This window comes from Buteo buteo, chromosome Z (assembly GCF_964188355.1).
Source record: "Buteo buteo chromosome Z, bButBut1.hap1.1, whole genome shotgun sequence".
Classification (NCBI taxonomy): domain Eukaryota; kingdom Metazoa; phylum Chordata; class Aves; order Accipitriformes; family Accipitridae; genus Buteo; species Buteo buteo.
The window spans coordinates 59,299,515-59,315,607 of record NC_134204.1 but is presented as its reverse complement, the minus strand read 5'-3'; the positions used below and the strand labels follow the sequence as shown (position 1 = coordinate 59,315,607).

Below are 16,093 nucleotides of genomic sequence, written 5' to 3'. Positions count from 1 at the left end.
TGTAGTGTGATGTATGAGAAAGAATATTTCTAACTACCCAAGCACCAGATCAGTGTTTCCAAGGTGTTTTGAGAGTTGGAGGAAGACAACAGTCTAGCCAAACTCAGCATGCTTGGAGCAGTAGGGAATAGTGACTGGTGGTAGGCAGGTAAAGAGATCATGACTTGTTACAGAAGTAACAGAAGTAAAACAGGTGCAGGCAGAGCTCTGGTGGTGCAGCCTGAGACAGTGAGTCATTTCTGTGGCTTACAAGTCACAGTGAAAAGAGAAGTCGTTGAAGGGACTTCCCAGAAGCTTGAATACTTTGAGAGAGGAGGAGGTGAAAAGGAGCTGTGAAAAGCCCCATTCAGGTTTTTCTGTGAGAACGCTGAGCAGTTAAGCACAGCCTGAAGACTAAGGTGTCCCATAGGTGTCAGCAAAAGCTTTGCTCAGCAACCTTATTTTAAAAGTTGTCATGAATGTGACTTACATTTTGAGAAAAGCATGAAAATACAGTAAGAGAAGATGCATCTTCCCTCACTGCTGAAAAAATATTTTGTGGCTAATTGTAGATGACAGTGAATAAATGATCTAGAAGACCAATAATAAGCAGGAAATAAAGCCTATCTACAAAAATAAGTAGCAAAAGTGACCTTGGCTTCTGGAGGGTCTTAAGGTAATGTTAAATGGACCAAAGCTTAGGACCCGAGGAATTCTAATACAGGTTCTCAGATGCACAGAAGAACGTGTTAAGTAGGTCTTAAAAATAGAATGTCAACATTAGAGGATGTGCATGTATTCCAGCCTACCCAGTAAGGCTGTGAGAAGATGGTTATTGTGAAGTGAATAGAGGAAACGTGGACATGATGATCCTCCTACCAGTGATTAGTTTGGAGTAGATCAAGCCCAGTCTGTTAATAATAGCATTGTGTTATAAAGAGTTTCATTCTTCAAGCTTCTCTAGTGATCTTTATTTCCAACCTGATTCTCCAGTTAAGATAATCTTTATCACAATACATTTAAAATGTCATTGTCCCATTGCTTTGATTTTGGTCTTCATTGTCCTGAAAAATATGTAGCTGTTTCTTAGAGGATATTCTGCATCAAAACTGCTATTTCACTGTCTCACATACAAGCACACACATTCACATTATTAATCCTTTTTCATTCAGGTCTAGCTATTGTGCTAACATCAGATTTGCAGTCATTCTTTCCTGATGAGTGCTAAACCTAGCCTATGCTACCAAGCAAGAGTTGGCACCTTTTCTCATGAGCTCCATTCTTGACAGATACATGGTCTCTGATGAGAATCAAGGGGCATCACTTTCAGTATTACAAAAAACAACTATTGCTTTTTCAAGTACAGTAGGCCAGTTTTAATGAGAGACCTCAAAGAATTGGTCAAACATGCTAATTGCAGTCTTCAGGAAACATCTTGGAGACTGTATCTGTTACCTATTAAGTCAGTAGTTGTCATTGGGTGTCTGTACATTAGTGTTTTCAGTGTGTATCAGAAGGCATTTTTTAAGTAAATGTCCTGATCATTCTCTTTTACTGTTGTTTCTGTCATGGAAGGGTCTTCAAGCACATGATATTCAGATTAAAATAAACCGGGGCATTCCTGTGGCTCACCAAGTACACCCCAACTCAGTCTGTGATAAAAAAACCTGTAATGGTTATGGTGTGGATGTACTGTACTCAGCACCATCTGTCTTACCCTATAGAGCAAGTCCTAATGGTCCCCACTGCTTGCTAATGTAGTCAGTGACTCCAGGGGGAGCAAAAATCCAGGTAACTTTCTCTGGGAACGTTTTAAGTATGCTTTTGCCCAGCCCACTCTGCTTTTGAGTGGTGGATTAACTGTGGAGCATTGCAAGACAGATATAATTCTAAAAAACTATTTTCTACCTTGCATTGTAATATTGATTATGTTGTAGAAGTAAACATAATGAGTGGTAAAGACAGAACAGTTCCCCCAGCCCGAAAAAAAGAAAGCAAGCCTAGCTCTATGCTTCCATAGTTAATGATCAGTTTTGAGGACAGATTCTGCTATGAGGCATACTGAGACAATGTGATTTGGCAGAAACTGTTGACTAAAAAATGTTAGTAAGATTTTTGGTACAGGACAATGTTCTGTAATTTTACTTTTGCAAGTGTTTAAACTCACTTAGCTTTTTTTTAATGTTTAACACTGAAGTATTTATCCATCTGTTAGTATCTGACTTGAGAGACATTCTCTGTATACCAAGGAATATTCACATAAGAGTTTAAGCTATTTTATCAAGAAATCTCTTCTAGCAAGCTAATTGCCATAGCATTTTCAGACTGAAGTCAGTTCAAAATATTTGACAGGCCAGTAGCATGTAAGTAACACTCAAATTCAAAGTGAATCAGTTTCCTCTTGTGTAATCTCATTGGCAATCCCATGTCCCTTATCTTTAAACAAGTCATTTTTGAACACAATTATATCAGTGTGTAAGTCAATTTAGGCACTTGAGAGTTACTTGTACAAAAGTTTGCAGGGGTGGACTTTCACTTCTACTGTCCCTTAAAAGAAATCAGTATGTATCTTCAGAAGGGCTATTGATGTGCATGCAAAATAGATTTAGAAGTGCAGTAAACAATTTAGGTTTTGCTCTCAGAGTACCTGTAACTCAGCTCGTGTCAAAATAATGTTAATGATAGTATCTCTATGAATTGCCAGATAAGTTATGTTGCCAGTTTGATCATTAGTGTATTGCACATGGAATGAAAGCAGATCATTTTCAATCACGCCTTGGCTGTCTTTTGGAAAAAGACATCATTTGCTTACTTTGACATGTTTAGCATTTTGGAAGCTGCATCAATTCTCTTTTCACAAAAGCACTTTGAGACATTTCTTCTTAGTCCTATGTGTAACTTACTATTGCAAAAGAAAAGATATACAGGCCTGGACTATTATCTCTGCACTCCTGTTGCTTTTACGTAGCCTAGAGATTGAAATTTAATGTAAGATACTACTTTACAGTCTGGTTCTTTATGGACCTTCTGGAGAAGGTTAGTACACTATTATTGTTTACACTGATGGCAACTATTCTCATCAGTGAAATCTAAAGTGAACTAGCTGTTAAATCATTGTTATCTTTCCCACACACAGTCTTTTTCAAGATAATTTCAATTGCTTTTCAAAAATATACATAGATAAGTATTCCAACTGTTTCTGTGGGTTAATTGCAGAATTAATTGGAGCGTGTTGTCTTGAATAGCAGTAAATGTGTATTGTTTATTGCTTAAATGTGGGTTCATTTTAATTTCTTTTTTGTTCTGTAAGGTTTGCAACTGCTATTGCTTAAAGTCTCTTCTGTAGGGGGTTTACTATCTGCTGCTGGAACAAATCAAGCAAGACTCAACTTCTTAAACAAGAAAGGTATCTCTGATAGAAACACTGACATTTCTTTGAAATTTGAGAGCATCTTTCAGGAATTTTTTCCTTTTTGACAAAAAGTCACTGCTTTACTTACTCTAGTAGGTTTTGAATTACTTTATATCCATCTGGATACATAGGCATTAACTAGTTTCACAGATACAGTGTACCTCCTACGTGTGAAAATAAAAGAGCATTAACTGAAGTTTCATGGCTAAATGAAAATAATGATCTGGCGTCAGTGGAAATACATTATGTACAAGCATTTTTGTGTACAGGGATAATAAGTGTTTAAGGAAGCAGCTTGGATTTTTCTAAAATTTAGAATTTTGGTCATACAGTTTAACTTTTGTTCTGGAATGCCTTGGTCATGATAGCAGTGAGTGGCATGCCAAGGTACCTCATTGCCAAGCTTTGCAGATGTGTGGACAGCATGACCTCACAGCCTTGTAAGAAGACCTTGGTCTTGTAGGTATGCTCTACGGAGGCCCTGTGCCTGTTAAAAATCAGTTTTCACAGAGTTGTACTGCTATTCTCTTCTAGAAGTTACTTAAACAGTTTGGAGATGATGGCTCTCATTCTCTTTTTGTAGTGCAGCACAGGGTACACAGCACCTGCAAAGGCTTCAACTTGCTTCCTCCCTCCCCCATGTGACCAGTTTGAGACCCACGTTTTCTGCAGTCATGCTCTGCCCTGTGTCTGCTGGGGGCTTTTCTGGGGAAGGGGATGTTGCCTGTCTTTCCTGCTGGAATGCTTCTACTTTAAAATCAAAAAATATGTGGGCAGTTTTGAAAGTCCTTGTTTGTGAAGAAAGAATCAAGGATTCTGCAGCATGGGCATTTTATATTTTGAAACTAATGATGGATTAACTTAAAAAACCTTTGTCATTGGTTCATCAAGGGTTTAAGCATGGGTCTTTTCCTTTGGGTGATGGTTTTATCAAATGGTTAAGGAGGCTTATTTATTCTGTGATTCCTTTCTAAACCTAGGTGAATAATTTCTTTTTTTAGATGAAATCTGAAGGAGCTAGTGTGGGTTCAAATAAAAGTATTCTGATAGCTTGGAAATACTGCAGAAGTCGGACAGAAGTTGAGACGTTCCCAGTCTTAAACATACCCTGTTAATTAGTCCTGAAGGTTTTCTCCTTCGTATATAGGCCTTACTACCCCATCCTTCCACGTATTATATAGGGCATGTGGCTTATGGCTGTGGAGGATTCCAGTTGTTAGACCAAAATCTTTTTATGTATGAGAAAAGAGTTCATAGGCTTAACTGTTCTTAACTTCAGCAAGCATTTCTTAATTCACTGGCAACAGAAGGGCCATGTTATGCTGTATTTTGATACAACTTTATCCTTGGCAGATCCTTTTCCTATTGAGGTGATTTTCCAAAAGTTGATTAGAGCAGCTTTGGGAGCAGATCATGCTAGAGCAATGGTGCAAAGCAGAATAGTCTCCTACAACAGAGAAACTGAACCATTTTATTTTCAGACAGGTAAAAGTGGCTTTAATATATTCTTAAGTACTTTGCCATAGCTAGTAAAGACTATGCTTACAGTGGTTAAAAATCTCTGCAATGGCAGTGACGCTGAATGGCAGTGATGCTGAATGGCAGCCTGCTGGCCATCCTCTCATTTAGCTGTGGCAATGCAAGGTATGCAACACAACTGCATTCACCATTGATATCACTGTTTTTTTCTTTCTCTTTCTAATGAAGATTGCCAGGCAGAGTCCAGTCTCTCGAGTGGTCCTTGAAATCTGCTTTATAAGCAAGAATTTGAATTTACTTGACAATATAAGATGAAGGGGTAAAGGAATAAAACCCCAAACAAAAAAAAAACCCTTAACATTAAAGCAGTGAATTAAGTTTGCTAAAAAGCAAATGACAATTTTGGGAAATGTTTCAGCTCTTTACATAAAGTGCATTATTCCTTTTACTGAAATATTTTTTGTGTATGCTAGTTCAAAATACTGTACATTGAAAACTGTAAAGTAGATCTTATGCAAACACTCAGCAGTGTTTCCGTGCTGCGTGTCACACTCTCAGTGTTATTGTTCACACTTTAATTCTTTCACACTCTAGAGTCCTTGTGCACCCTCCTGCCCAAGGCATAGCTCAGTAAGAAAAGGACGAATAATGCATTTTTAATTAATACAGTCACATAAATTGAGAGGGTCAGTTGAAGGGTTGTTCATATCGTTGATGTGATTCATCCCACTGAAGACATGAAAGCACAAGCAAAGGCTTTATTCTTTCTGAGTTTGAGGAAGTTATTTTAGCTAACACCTTCTAGAGAAAGCAGACACTGGGTCCAAGAACAAAAATGGCTGTTTAAGTAGATCCCTCTCTAGCCTGTGGTCTTACCTGTGCCACATGCCAACACAGAAGCTTAGAAGCAAAGTTAGAAGCAGAGGAAATGTCAAGTGTTTACCCTGTGATAGTGCTCCCATGGCCAGTGGCTTAGCAAACCCTTAAGAATGAACTTCATCTGCACTGCTGTGTTTGTGAACTTTTAACAATTTGTATCTTTTTAGTCAGTTGTCCGTTGTAATCCAAAACATCCTGTTGCAATAAATTCCATTGTTCAGTGATGTGTTGTATAAAAAAGTACTTTCATCTGTTTATTTTAGACCTACCACTGAATCACTCCATCAGGTCCATAGTTTTTATGTTACAGCGCTTGTGTTAGAGTAGTAATTAAATCCTCATTTTCTTCTTTACGCACTACATGACTTTGGAGTTTTCTGCCATATCCCCGCTTAGTTGTCTCTTTTTCAAGCTACCCTGTTTACTCTCATACAGAAGTTACTTTATTCTTCTGATAGCCTATGTTGCTTTTCTCTGTGTCTTGTCCTGTTCTACAGTATTTTTTGAGAGAGTGTAATTAAAAGTAATTTGAAGTGAGACTTCAGTCTGAATTCAAGCTACTCAATTTCAGGTCATCAGTGTTATAGAAATGAAGTGTGTTTACACATTGGCACATTTCAGTAAGTTCAGAAGTCTGCTTCACAGCTTAGACCCACAAACAAGTTGTAGCACAGCTATCAAGAGAACAAATAACTGGAGCACTATAGTGGTGCACTGTATGACTGCAGCCTTCCACTTACAGGCTTAATAGTGATGCTTAAATAGCAGACTCCATTTTCTAACATGGCAAGATGCACCTATTTCTTTGTCAATTAAACTTACTTCTCTATCCAGCCTGAAGATCAGGAATTGGTAATGGGTGAAGATCTAGAGATTAGTTATAAGAAACAAGAGATTCTTTTTTGGATCTGTAGTAAATTGCTTCCCTCACATTGTAATCTTAGTTATACAGAAAATGAGTGTATCGAGATAAATAGGTAAGAAGGGTATCTTTAGACTTAAAACTAAAGTTATAACAAAACTCAAGAAACTGAAAGCAGGTGCAAAAATGGTCATTGGTTAAAGCATATACAACATCAATCAATCTCTAAAAATCAGCCTTAACCTAGTTTCATATTAGAGTAGCTACCTGAGTGACTAAGAAGGTGACATATATTTCAGGACCAAAATTTCAAAGACTACTTATACCACACAACCATTTTTATCATTCAAGCAGAGGCTGGGAGACAGAGATTTACAGAGATCAAATGATCTGCAGGAAGCTTCAGCCTGGAGCACTGAGTGCCTCTGTTTCATTCATTGCATTACTTGTGTTTTTTTCATCTGAAGTAGAATTGTTCCCAAGTTGCAAAATTTTGATAGTAAGTACAGCAAGTACCATATTTTGAGTACAAAGTTTGGATATCTTTTTCATTTTTAAGAGAAACCAAACAGTTAAACTTCCCTTTTGTATGATACCTGAATATGACAAGCAGAAGAAAAGATTCTCTTTTATATACTAAGATTGTGAGAGGCTCTTCATTACATCTTACTCCTTCATTACATACTCCTGTATAGAAACTCTTAAGTAAGAAGATGTCCTTTTCAAATATTTAGATCCGCCTGTTTACTGTTTATTTCATTCTCTGCCATGATCACCATATTCCTGGAAGGGTGAAATTTAGGTGAGACGATAGCAGTTGTGCCCTGTAGTAGCAGGTGCATCAGGTTTGATTGCTGTTTGGCTAAAGATGCTTATGTAGGTGGCTGACTGCACATGATCAGAGCGACTACCAGCTTTTGAAGAGACAAATACCAGTTTCTACAAAAATTAAATAATTGGCTTTCACTTTTAATCTGTTTTGCTTTATCTGTGATACAAAGTGCCAAAAGTGGTCACATTTGTTTCTTCTGTAACTTTTCTGTAAGCAAACATTTAAAAAAAAATACGCAAGAATTGGAGTCTCTCCTTTGGCTTGTCTTGTTTTAAAATGTTGCAGTTTCTCAGAGTAGGAAGCAAACTACTTAGCATCTTATCTCAGAAACTTCTGTCTGAAAACTCAGGTTTATGAAAAAAATGAAAAAATTATATGCAATACATTTGACATTTGTACATGTAATGATTCCCCATTGTGCTTGCTTCTTAAATATGCTTTTTACCATTCTGTTTTTGACAGCCAAACAAAATTCTGAGTAATTCCCTCTGTTGGCTTTGGAGAAGCAATCACTCAGCTTAGAACTGCTTTCTGCTTGCAGAGTCTTTCAGCTTTCAAAAAAGAAACTGAGTACCATGCAAAAACCCATTATCTTTCACATGCATATGTATCTGTGATTCAAAGACATCAGCCTTTAGGCCCTATGATTTTGGCAAAGGGTGAAACTGAAAAGGCTACTTTCAATGTGATTATTATTTTTAATGTTGCACAGCATCTGATGCTTTTAAGACACTTTACGCTTTGATTAAAGACATATTTTTGCTATCCTGTCTCATAGTGGTCAGTGGGATGTTCCTCCTGCTACACCGCTAAATGCCTTTAAAGCAATCTGGTCGTATACTCAAGAGTTCCAACCTTTTTGTAACCCTGTTTAACACAAGGCTAACTCTGGTCTGATGAGCTTTATCTCCCTTGACCCCCTGTCTAGGCTATGGTAGAAACAATTCACAGCCAACAACTAACAAAGAATATAGCAACACAATGCAATGATTGAGGTTTGTGTGATAACACTATGTAACGACTTGCTTGCCTCCCTTACTTGCAGCCACTCATTCCCACAGTTTGACCAGTACAACTGTGTCTGTTTATCTGAACCAACAGAATGACCAGGTCTGAGTTTCTAAATTCCCTTTTTTATTCCTATCAAGCACTAACAAATTTTACGTTGAATCGGGCTTGGAAGAAGCATTTTACCAGTAATAGGCTGGCACTATTGTAATGAAGTTTTATTTTTAAAGATTGGGGATGTAAAACAATGTTGGTGGCAGATTTTGAAGGTACCAATGTGAGCCGCATGCTGGAATCCAGTTCAGTTCCCATGTTCCTTCTGCACCTACCCACCATTTGCCTCTTTGAAAACTCTTTGCAGCTTCTAAACCCACAACCAGACATGTTGTTACTGGCTCAGGAAAACTGCCCCATACCTTCAGTTGGATCTGTGAGCTGTTGAGTACAAAACAAAACCTTTTTGAAATTATTAGTGTAAGATTTTGGTTTTCTGGAGACTGCTGTTAGCAACCAGGAAGCTTTACGTACTTAATCACAAGCAAAGTAATTAAAGTTTCACTTCTGTTTACTTCTGAAAGTTACATTAAGGTGTTATGTTCATTATTTCCATTTACTTTCTATTTAGACAAGCAATCTGTGAAATAATCACTAGGCCAATCAAACATTCAGCGTAGGGCTGACTTGATGAGGTGAATTGGTTACTGCAAGAGGTCTAAGTTTGTACCAAGAGACTGTTCCCTGGTCTGGTTGAGGAGGTTAACTGCAGTTTTTTAGCATCTGCAGGCTTCGCGACTTCTTGTTAGGGTTAAAGCCTGAACTAAGAACCTTAGTTGGCCAGCTTTTCTGTAGCACTGTGTTAAATAAGATCTCACTTCTCTTCTAAGTGGAATAAAGGTGTGCCAAAACAGTATCATCATTTATGATCTCAGTTTAGAGAGAAGAAGGAAACTTTTGCCTTTTTATAGTGTAAAATGAATGCATAATAGATAAAACAAGTTTACAGGATTTATTCACGTGAAGTTGTATGAGAGTTTCTTAATGTACTTTTTCTTTCTTTGCAGCTATTGGCTGACAAACAAGGTCCACATTAAACGACCCAGCACTGGTCTCCTCATGTATACTCTTGCCACCAGATTTTGTGATGAAATTCACCTGTACGGATTTTGGCCATTCCCAAAGGATTTACATGGAAAACCAGTCAAGTATCATTATTATGATGATCTGAAGTATCGGTACTTTTCTAATGCCAGTCCCCATAGGATGCCATTAGAGTTTAAAACATTGTATGTATTACATAACAGAGGAGCACTTAAATTAACAACAGGGAAATGTGCACAGCCATAAAGCACAAGTACAATAAGAAGTACAGAATACACACTTCATCATAAAGATGTTGTGGAATGGCAACGGGATCCCAGTGAGGATATGTTTAAATACCCACTAAGCCATCGGAAAAAGGAATTTTATCAGAAGTACATAACCAGCTATTATACCTGTAAAGTGCTATATAACTAAGCTATCTTGACTGCAAGGGTTCAAGTAAGTGCCACTTTCACTAAGAGCAAGGCTTGAATGTATATTCAGTAGTGTTTACAGGATCCAGTAACACATTCATCATGAATTAAAGAAGAAAAATACAGCCTGCATAGTGCTGACTTCACTGTGGTCAGACAGCCCACAGAAGAAATCCCAAGTGGATGGAATATTTTCTTGAGCAAAGAAACCAGGCTTTGGCAGAAAAGATCATGATGGAATTGAGTAAAGAAAGTGAAGTCCGTACGATCAACCAAATCAGTAAATGCCTTCAGTCAGAGGACTGTTTCTGATCTTGTATTATAACCTCAGCTTTTGTTGCTGTTTTTCTTATTGCTGTTGGTTGGGTTTTGTTGCTTTTAAGTATTGGAGCCCTTAAAGGATTTTGAGGATGCTACAAGTAATTAAAAGTATATATCATATGGAATCGTCTTAGGAAGAAAATTTGTAAGGGTGGGAGTGTGGAGGGAAACATCAAATATTTTATCAATTGTTGTGTTGTATCCTGCTGTCACACAACCCTTAACATCTCAATTGTTTTTCTAGCTACCGCTGTCAATAGCCACTACATGGAACCACTCAGAGGTCATTTTGATCCATTTTTAAAGAGAAGTTTTTCTGTTGTGCTCAGATTTGAAGACATACAAGAAGGTGTCCTTATTGTTGGTACCAAAGATTACTTTTATACACAGTTTTTCCTCTCCTTGAAGAAATGGTGTAGATTTAGTATGATGTTTCTTTGCTGCTGAAGGGAACATATTCTTTATGTTATTTAAATTTTTTAATTAAGCATCTTAAAGCAAAGTCTCTTCACTGACTTTGTGTATAGAATTTCATTCTTCAGAAAAATCTGCAGGAGTAAAGAAATTATCTCATACGTTCAAATATATATATATATTTACAATTTTTATTCCTGATTGAAAAGAAAACACAAAGTCTAAAGAAACTCAGGTGACACTGGAACACATCTAAAGAAAAAAAAAAAAGACTTAGCCAATTAAATGGAAAATAAAAGAACTGTAGACCAAACAGTTCTTTTAAAACTTAAATTTCTCATGGTGTTGGATGGTATCTCTAATATAACTCTTTTGTATCAGCTTAATGTTCTGATGTGTGATTGACTGAAATAACACAGAGCTGCATTATCTCACAGTGATTTTTCTCTGTATCGTTCCTGTTTATCCATGAAACCAAGAATTCTTTCACTCTCTTCTTTCAGAAAAAAAAAAGAACGAGAAATTACAGCATGGTGGGGGAGGGTGGAGTGTCAGTACAGCATGTACTAAGATAAAAAACCTGTCGGTATATGATATGCTATAGCACTAATGGAGCAGGTAAATGAAGAACACCATGGTTCCACCATTTTCATGTCAGGCTAGGCTAAGGAGGAGGCATGCAGATAAAATGTATGGGTATTTTCTTGTTATATTTTCAGCTCTACGTTAAGTCCTCATCTCCAAATACGATATTTGGTGTATCTATTGAATTTTGAACTAGCTTGAGCAATTTCATATGTAGCACAACACTTACAAACATTAACTAGCTAAAAGTGCCATTTATTACCTATTTTTCCTCTTAAGATCACAGGTATTTCATCATGCATGACTAGAGGTCTGTGATTCGAGGTCTGCAAATTTAGTAGTTAATGGCAGACAGTTTTGCAAAAGTTGATGGGAAATAGAAAATTCTGCTATATCTGAGACACAGTAGCATGTTTCCTTGTTCACCAGTCCCTCCTAGCCAGGACAGTTTACTTTGGCTATATGCTAAGGTGTGGGCTGTGGTCCTCACACGATCACCACTGAAACCAAGGCATCACAAGTAGCTAAACAGCAGTACAGACTGCAATGTGTTTAATTGGCTGTCGATAAGCCAGAGGGTGTTACTTCTACACTGTGTAAACTTGCAGTTTAAGACAAGGTTATTTCCTTGATGAAAGGTGGGCATATTCCTGTTCTTTCTGTTAGGGTTTTGCTGCTGTTGATCGTTTGAAATGTATTTCACATACATTGACAGAATTTCTGTTGAGGTAAAGAATTCACAGGTGCCAGTCTTGCAGAAGCTCAGAGAAGCATCTGTTCGGCTTTATCTTTTCTTCTGGGAATGTCTTTTCTTCCCTCTAGTGTCAGGCTATCAACCAAAAGGGAATTCAAGTAGACTAAAATATTAACTGACAGGTGATTTTTTTCACTTCAGGGAAGGTTTTAATACACTAGTTGATTATTTCTCTGAGAGCAAAGTAAACGGAGATACTCTGATTCCTATGGTAGTAAAAAACCATAAAATTACTTGGTAATTGAATAAGTGAAAACAATGAGATGTAAATAGGAAGACAGATGGGAAGGTTTGCCTTTAGAAGTCAGTGGATCAAGAAAAATTTGGCCTGAGCCTGTTTTGCAGGCTTCACATTTGATTCTCTGCGAGTGAAGTTAACTTTAGTACACAAGCCATGGAGTCCAAATTTTTAGCCTATCACTAAATCTGACAGAACAGGGTGATACAGGGCAAGGTTCCTCTGGCTTGCTTTGGCACAAGACGTGACAGTAGCACATACTTCCAAGACAACAGTTTGCCCATACGTTCTCAAAACTGGGCTTTAACCTCATCTCCTGCAGGCTTTCCACCTTCAATAATGCACACTTCTGGCACCATGAGCCATGGTCTCACGGCTCTTTACTGTCATCCACACTCATCCTTCTCATAGTACCCTCCTCAAACTGGCACCCAATTGTGCCTCCCTACCGAAAACATAGGACTGCTCACTAATCCATCTCCTGTCTCACCTGCCTCAGCTTTATCCTGAGCTGAAGTGTAATGTAGTGAGTGGTAGGTTTCAGACCATCCTCTGAGGCAAGTAGCAGTTGCAGTCTTTGACTGTGCAGGTTTTCACAAGAACTAGGAGTCATTTTAGTCTATCGCTCTTATATAAGGTCTGAGTCCATGTGGAGCCCAAAGCTTCTGGGGCTCCCTGGTGTGCGGTTTGTTGTGCTGCAAATTGTCTGTTCTCAGGTGGTTTGTGACCACCAGTTACTGGTTACTCTAGGGTGACCTGAGGTGGGACATGCCCAGAGTTTGTTCCTGTTAGGTTACATGGCCTTAGTTGTTAGCCCTCTCACTGCTGGGAAGCTGTAGCAATGGACTCATTGCAGGCAGCCTTTCTTATCTTTCTCTTATACCTTCTGGCTGTGTATTGCCCTGGGGCTCTTTGTGCATTTCTATTGAGGCACCCCAGGTCCTGAATGAAAAAAACAGATTACTTCTACTGTGTGACTCTTCTTCCCTAAAGATGACCTGGAGGATAGCGCCAAAGGCTTAGCTGCTCTATGGGGACTTGACAGTGGAATAAATTTCACGTTGTGGTCCTTCACTGGGCAGCAGTCAACAGTTCAAGCCTCTTTAGCTACCTTGAATGGTTTCTGTTGTTTATATACATTCACACCTCCTGTGCTGCCTACAGCATAGATCAGATAAACAGGCTTTATTATACTTACTACTTTTATCATCCAACACTATCAACAACTACAACAAAGTAGATGATAGGATAAAAAGAAGGATCCCTAATATTGTAATGATAACTGCCCTGGTGAGGAACATCTGAGGAATGCCCATCAGTTGAGTGTTCCTCAAATTTATCCTCACATCAGTCATATCAATTGCCAGCTATGGTTCCTAAATGTATGTTAAAAGTAAGAACTGGGAGCTACATCAAGACAGCAGACAGTGTTTATTTTTCTGAATCTTATGGCAGCTTTACATTGAACAACTTGATTTTATTCAGATAAATTTATTGTAAATTGTTTATTAACGTACATGTTAATGTTTCTGTGGCAGAGTGTCTTTCATGTTTCATAAAAATAATAGATAATTATATTTAGTTGTTAAGTTTTCAGCTTTGGGACAGTTCTTTCTCCCACAGCTCTGAGCCACTCTCCAGATACAAGACTACTGAACCTTTCAAACCCTGGCTGGTTTACACAATCTGATATGTAATAAAGACTGTACCATTTTAGTTAAAAAATATAAGCAACGTGTGCTTGAGGTCAGCACCTTTTCTCTAATTGACTGCAATTTGAAATAAAACAGGTGTGAGTTCAGTACCTTTTTTTAGTGTTTGATCTATCAAAGTGCTGAGCACTCTTTACAGTGACTTTCCTGGGAGAGACATGCCTAGGATTTAGATGGGGATCTAGATTAGCATATTTCAGGATATAACTCTGAAATTGCACATTATTTATTTTTAAGAGCACTGTTACTTTGTGTAGGGAAAAGCACAATTGTTCTAAATGTAGATAAAATAAAGGAAGAGCGTTTACAGAGAGCTTCATTCCTGCACAGTACTATTGCTACTGAGCATATGTAATACAATTTCTGTGGTTTAAAGTATTGATATGTATTCTGTCAGGATTGTCATGTTTGACACTGTTGATATTACTTCAAGTACAGCTATGGGGATTGTTTTTTATTTGTATAACTGTAAAATAAAGAGGTTTTTTTCATTTTTTCTGCTATATTCTGTCCCATATTCCTTTGTAACACAGTTGTGATAATATTTTTCAGTTATGTGCTAATTGTAAGGATATGTGGAAGGAGAGTGTCTGCTCCTTTAAGGTGTCTGTTCAAGGACTTTCTCAAAACAAAAGGGGATATTAGGAAAAGGAGGAAGCCATAAACAAGAACACAGAGAGACACAAACCTGACCCACAAATTACAAGGGAGGCAGTGACGAGAACCTAAATTGATCAATCGCACCAACTGGTAAGGATATGTAGGAATGTTTATTACAGTAAGATTATCTGATCGAGGACCTTGTCAAATGGCATACTAAGGAAAAGGGGGAAGCAATAAAGTATATGGAGACACAAACCCGACAGGCAAATCATAATGGAGACAAAGACAAGAAGCCAACCTCGTCAGTCACACTAGCCGAATGGCTCTCAAGAAACCGCAGGCAAACAGGCCTTTCTGACTGATAAGGATGCAGACCTGAGGGTGCGGGATGCTGGAGAGGAGTCTGGGACTATGCAAACTGATGAGGCAGTGTGCAGGGGAGGAAGAAAGGAGGAACAGACAGAACAGGGGCCGGCCGCGTGTAAACCGTGGCTGGTCAGCGTGCCTGTCTGGCTGAGCCCTGCGCCTGATTGTGCAGCCTGTCCTCGCTCCCCGTTAAATCTTTTCCTAACGACCTCTCCGCGTAATCTCACTCTTGCGCGGCGCAAGGACTCGGCGCCAGATGCCGGGGGGACCCGCGTGCGTGCACGTGGAATTCGGTGCCAGCCACTGGAGTCAGACTGGGGGGGTGGGCGCCCCTGGCCCGTGGTGTCAGAGGCTGGAGCGAGGGGGGGGATCCCAGCGTGAGCTACTGCGGCGAGCGGGGGTCTCTCACCTCCAGCCACGGGGCGGGAACGGCGCGTGCTCCCAAAAGCAGCTACCGGGGGTCGCCGGCGTCAGCGAGGCGAGCGAGGGGCTCGGCGCCGGTGGCGGGAGCGGGACCGCGGGTCGCAGCCCACGAGCCCGCGGGTCGCAGCCCACGAGCCCGGTGCCGGCTGCCGGAGGGGGGCGAGCGTCGGCATCCTCCCCAGCCCTGGGGTGCGCGTGTGTAACCGCCAGCAAACCTCACGCTGGAGCAGCCGGCGAGTGGGAGACCCCGGGTCAGGGCAGGGGTCTCCGGCGGGCAGAGGGTCTGTGCTGGCGCGCCCGGGGGGACCCGCGAGCGCGGGGTGCTGCGAGGAGAGCGAGCGCGTCAGCGCTGCGTGTTCGCAGCGAGCACCGAGCCGGACCGGCCGGCGAGTCGGCGGCCCGTGGGGCAGGCGAGGGGGCCCGGGGTCGGGGCAGGGGTGCCGGGCGGGCAGAGGGGCCGTGCCGGTACTCGGGGGATCCGCGAACGGCCGTGTGCTTGTGAACCGGGAGAGCGTGCCCTGCGTGCTGCACGAGTGACCTTCCGTCTCTGGCAGGCCCGGGAGGAGGAGGGGGCTGGGCTGTCTGCCCTTGTGTTGGTGGGAGTCCGCTGTGCGGGTGCTGCCGGGGAGCCGCCTCCCCGGCAGCGCCTGCGACCGGGCGCGTCGGTGCCCTCTCCATAGTCTGTCCGTGTGTCTGTGTGTCACAGGGACGC

The 16,093-nt window shown here is 40.3% G+C and overlaps 1 protein-coding gene across 2 annotated transcripts in view; it reads left to right on the top strand.

Moving 5' to 3' along the window:
• The window catches only part of ST8SIA4 (ST8 alpha-N-acetyl-neuraminide alpha-2,8-sialyltransferase 4), a 65,029-nt gene extending 50,537 nt beyond the window's left edge, over window positions 1-14,492 (top strand). For both annotated transcript variants that reach the window (XM_075020298.1, XM_075020299.1), the window contains one exon: window positions 9,513-14,492. In XM_075020298.1, coding sequence (XP_074876399.1) covers window positions 9,513-9,795 — 283 coding nt within the window. In that variant the 3' untranslated portion in view covers window positions 9,796-14,492. The remainder of the gene's footprint in view (window positions 1-9,512) is intronic.
• The last annotated feature ends 1,601 nt before the right edge of the window (window positions 14,493-16,093 follow it).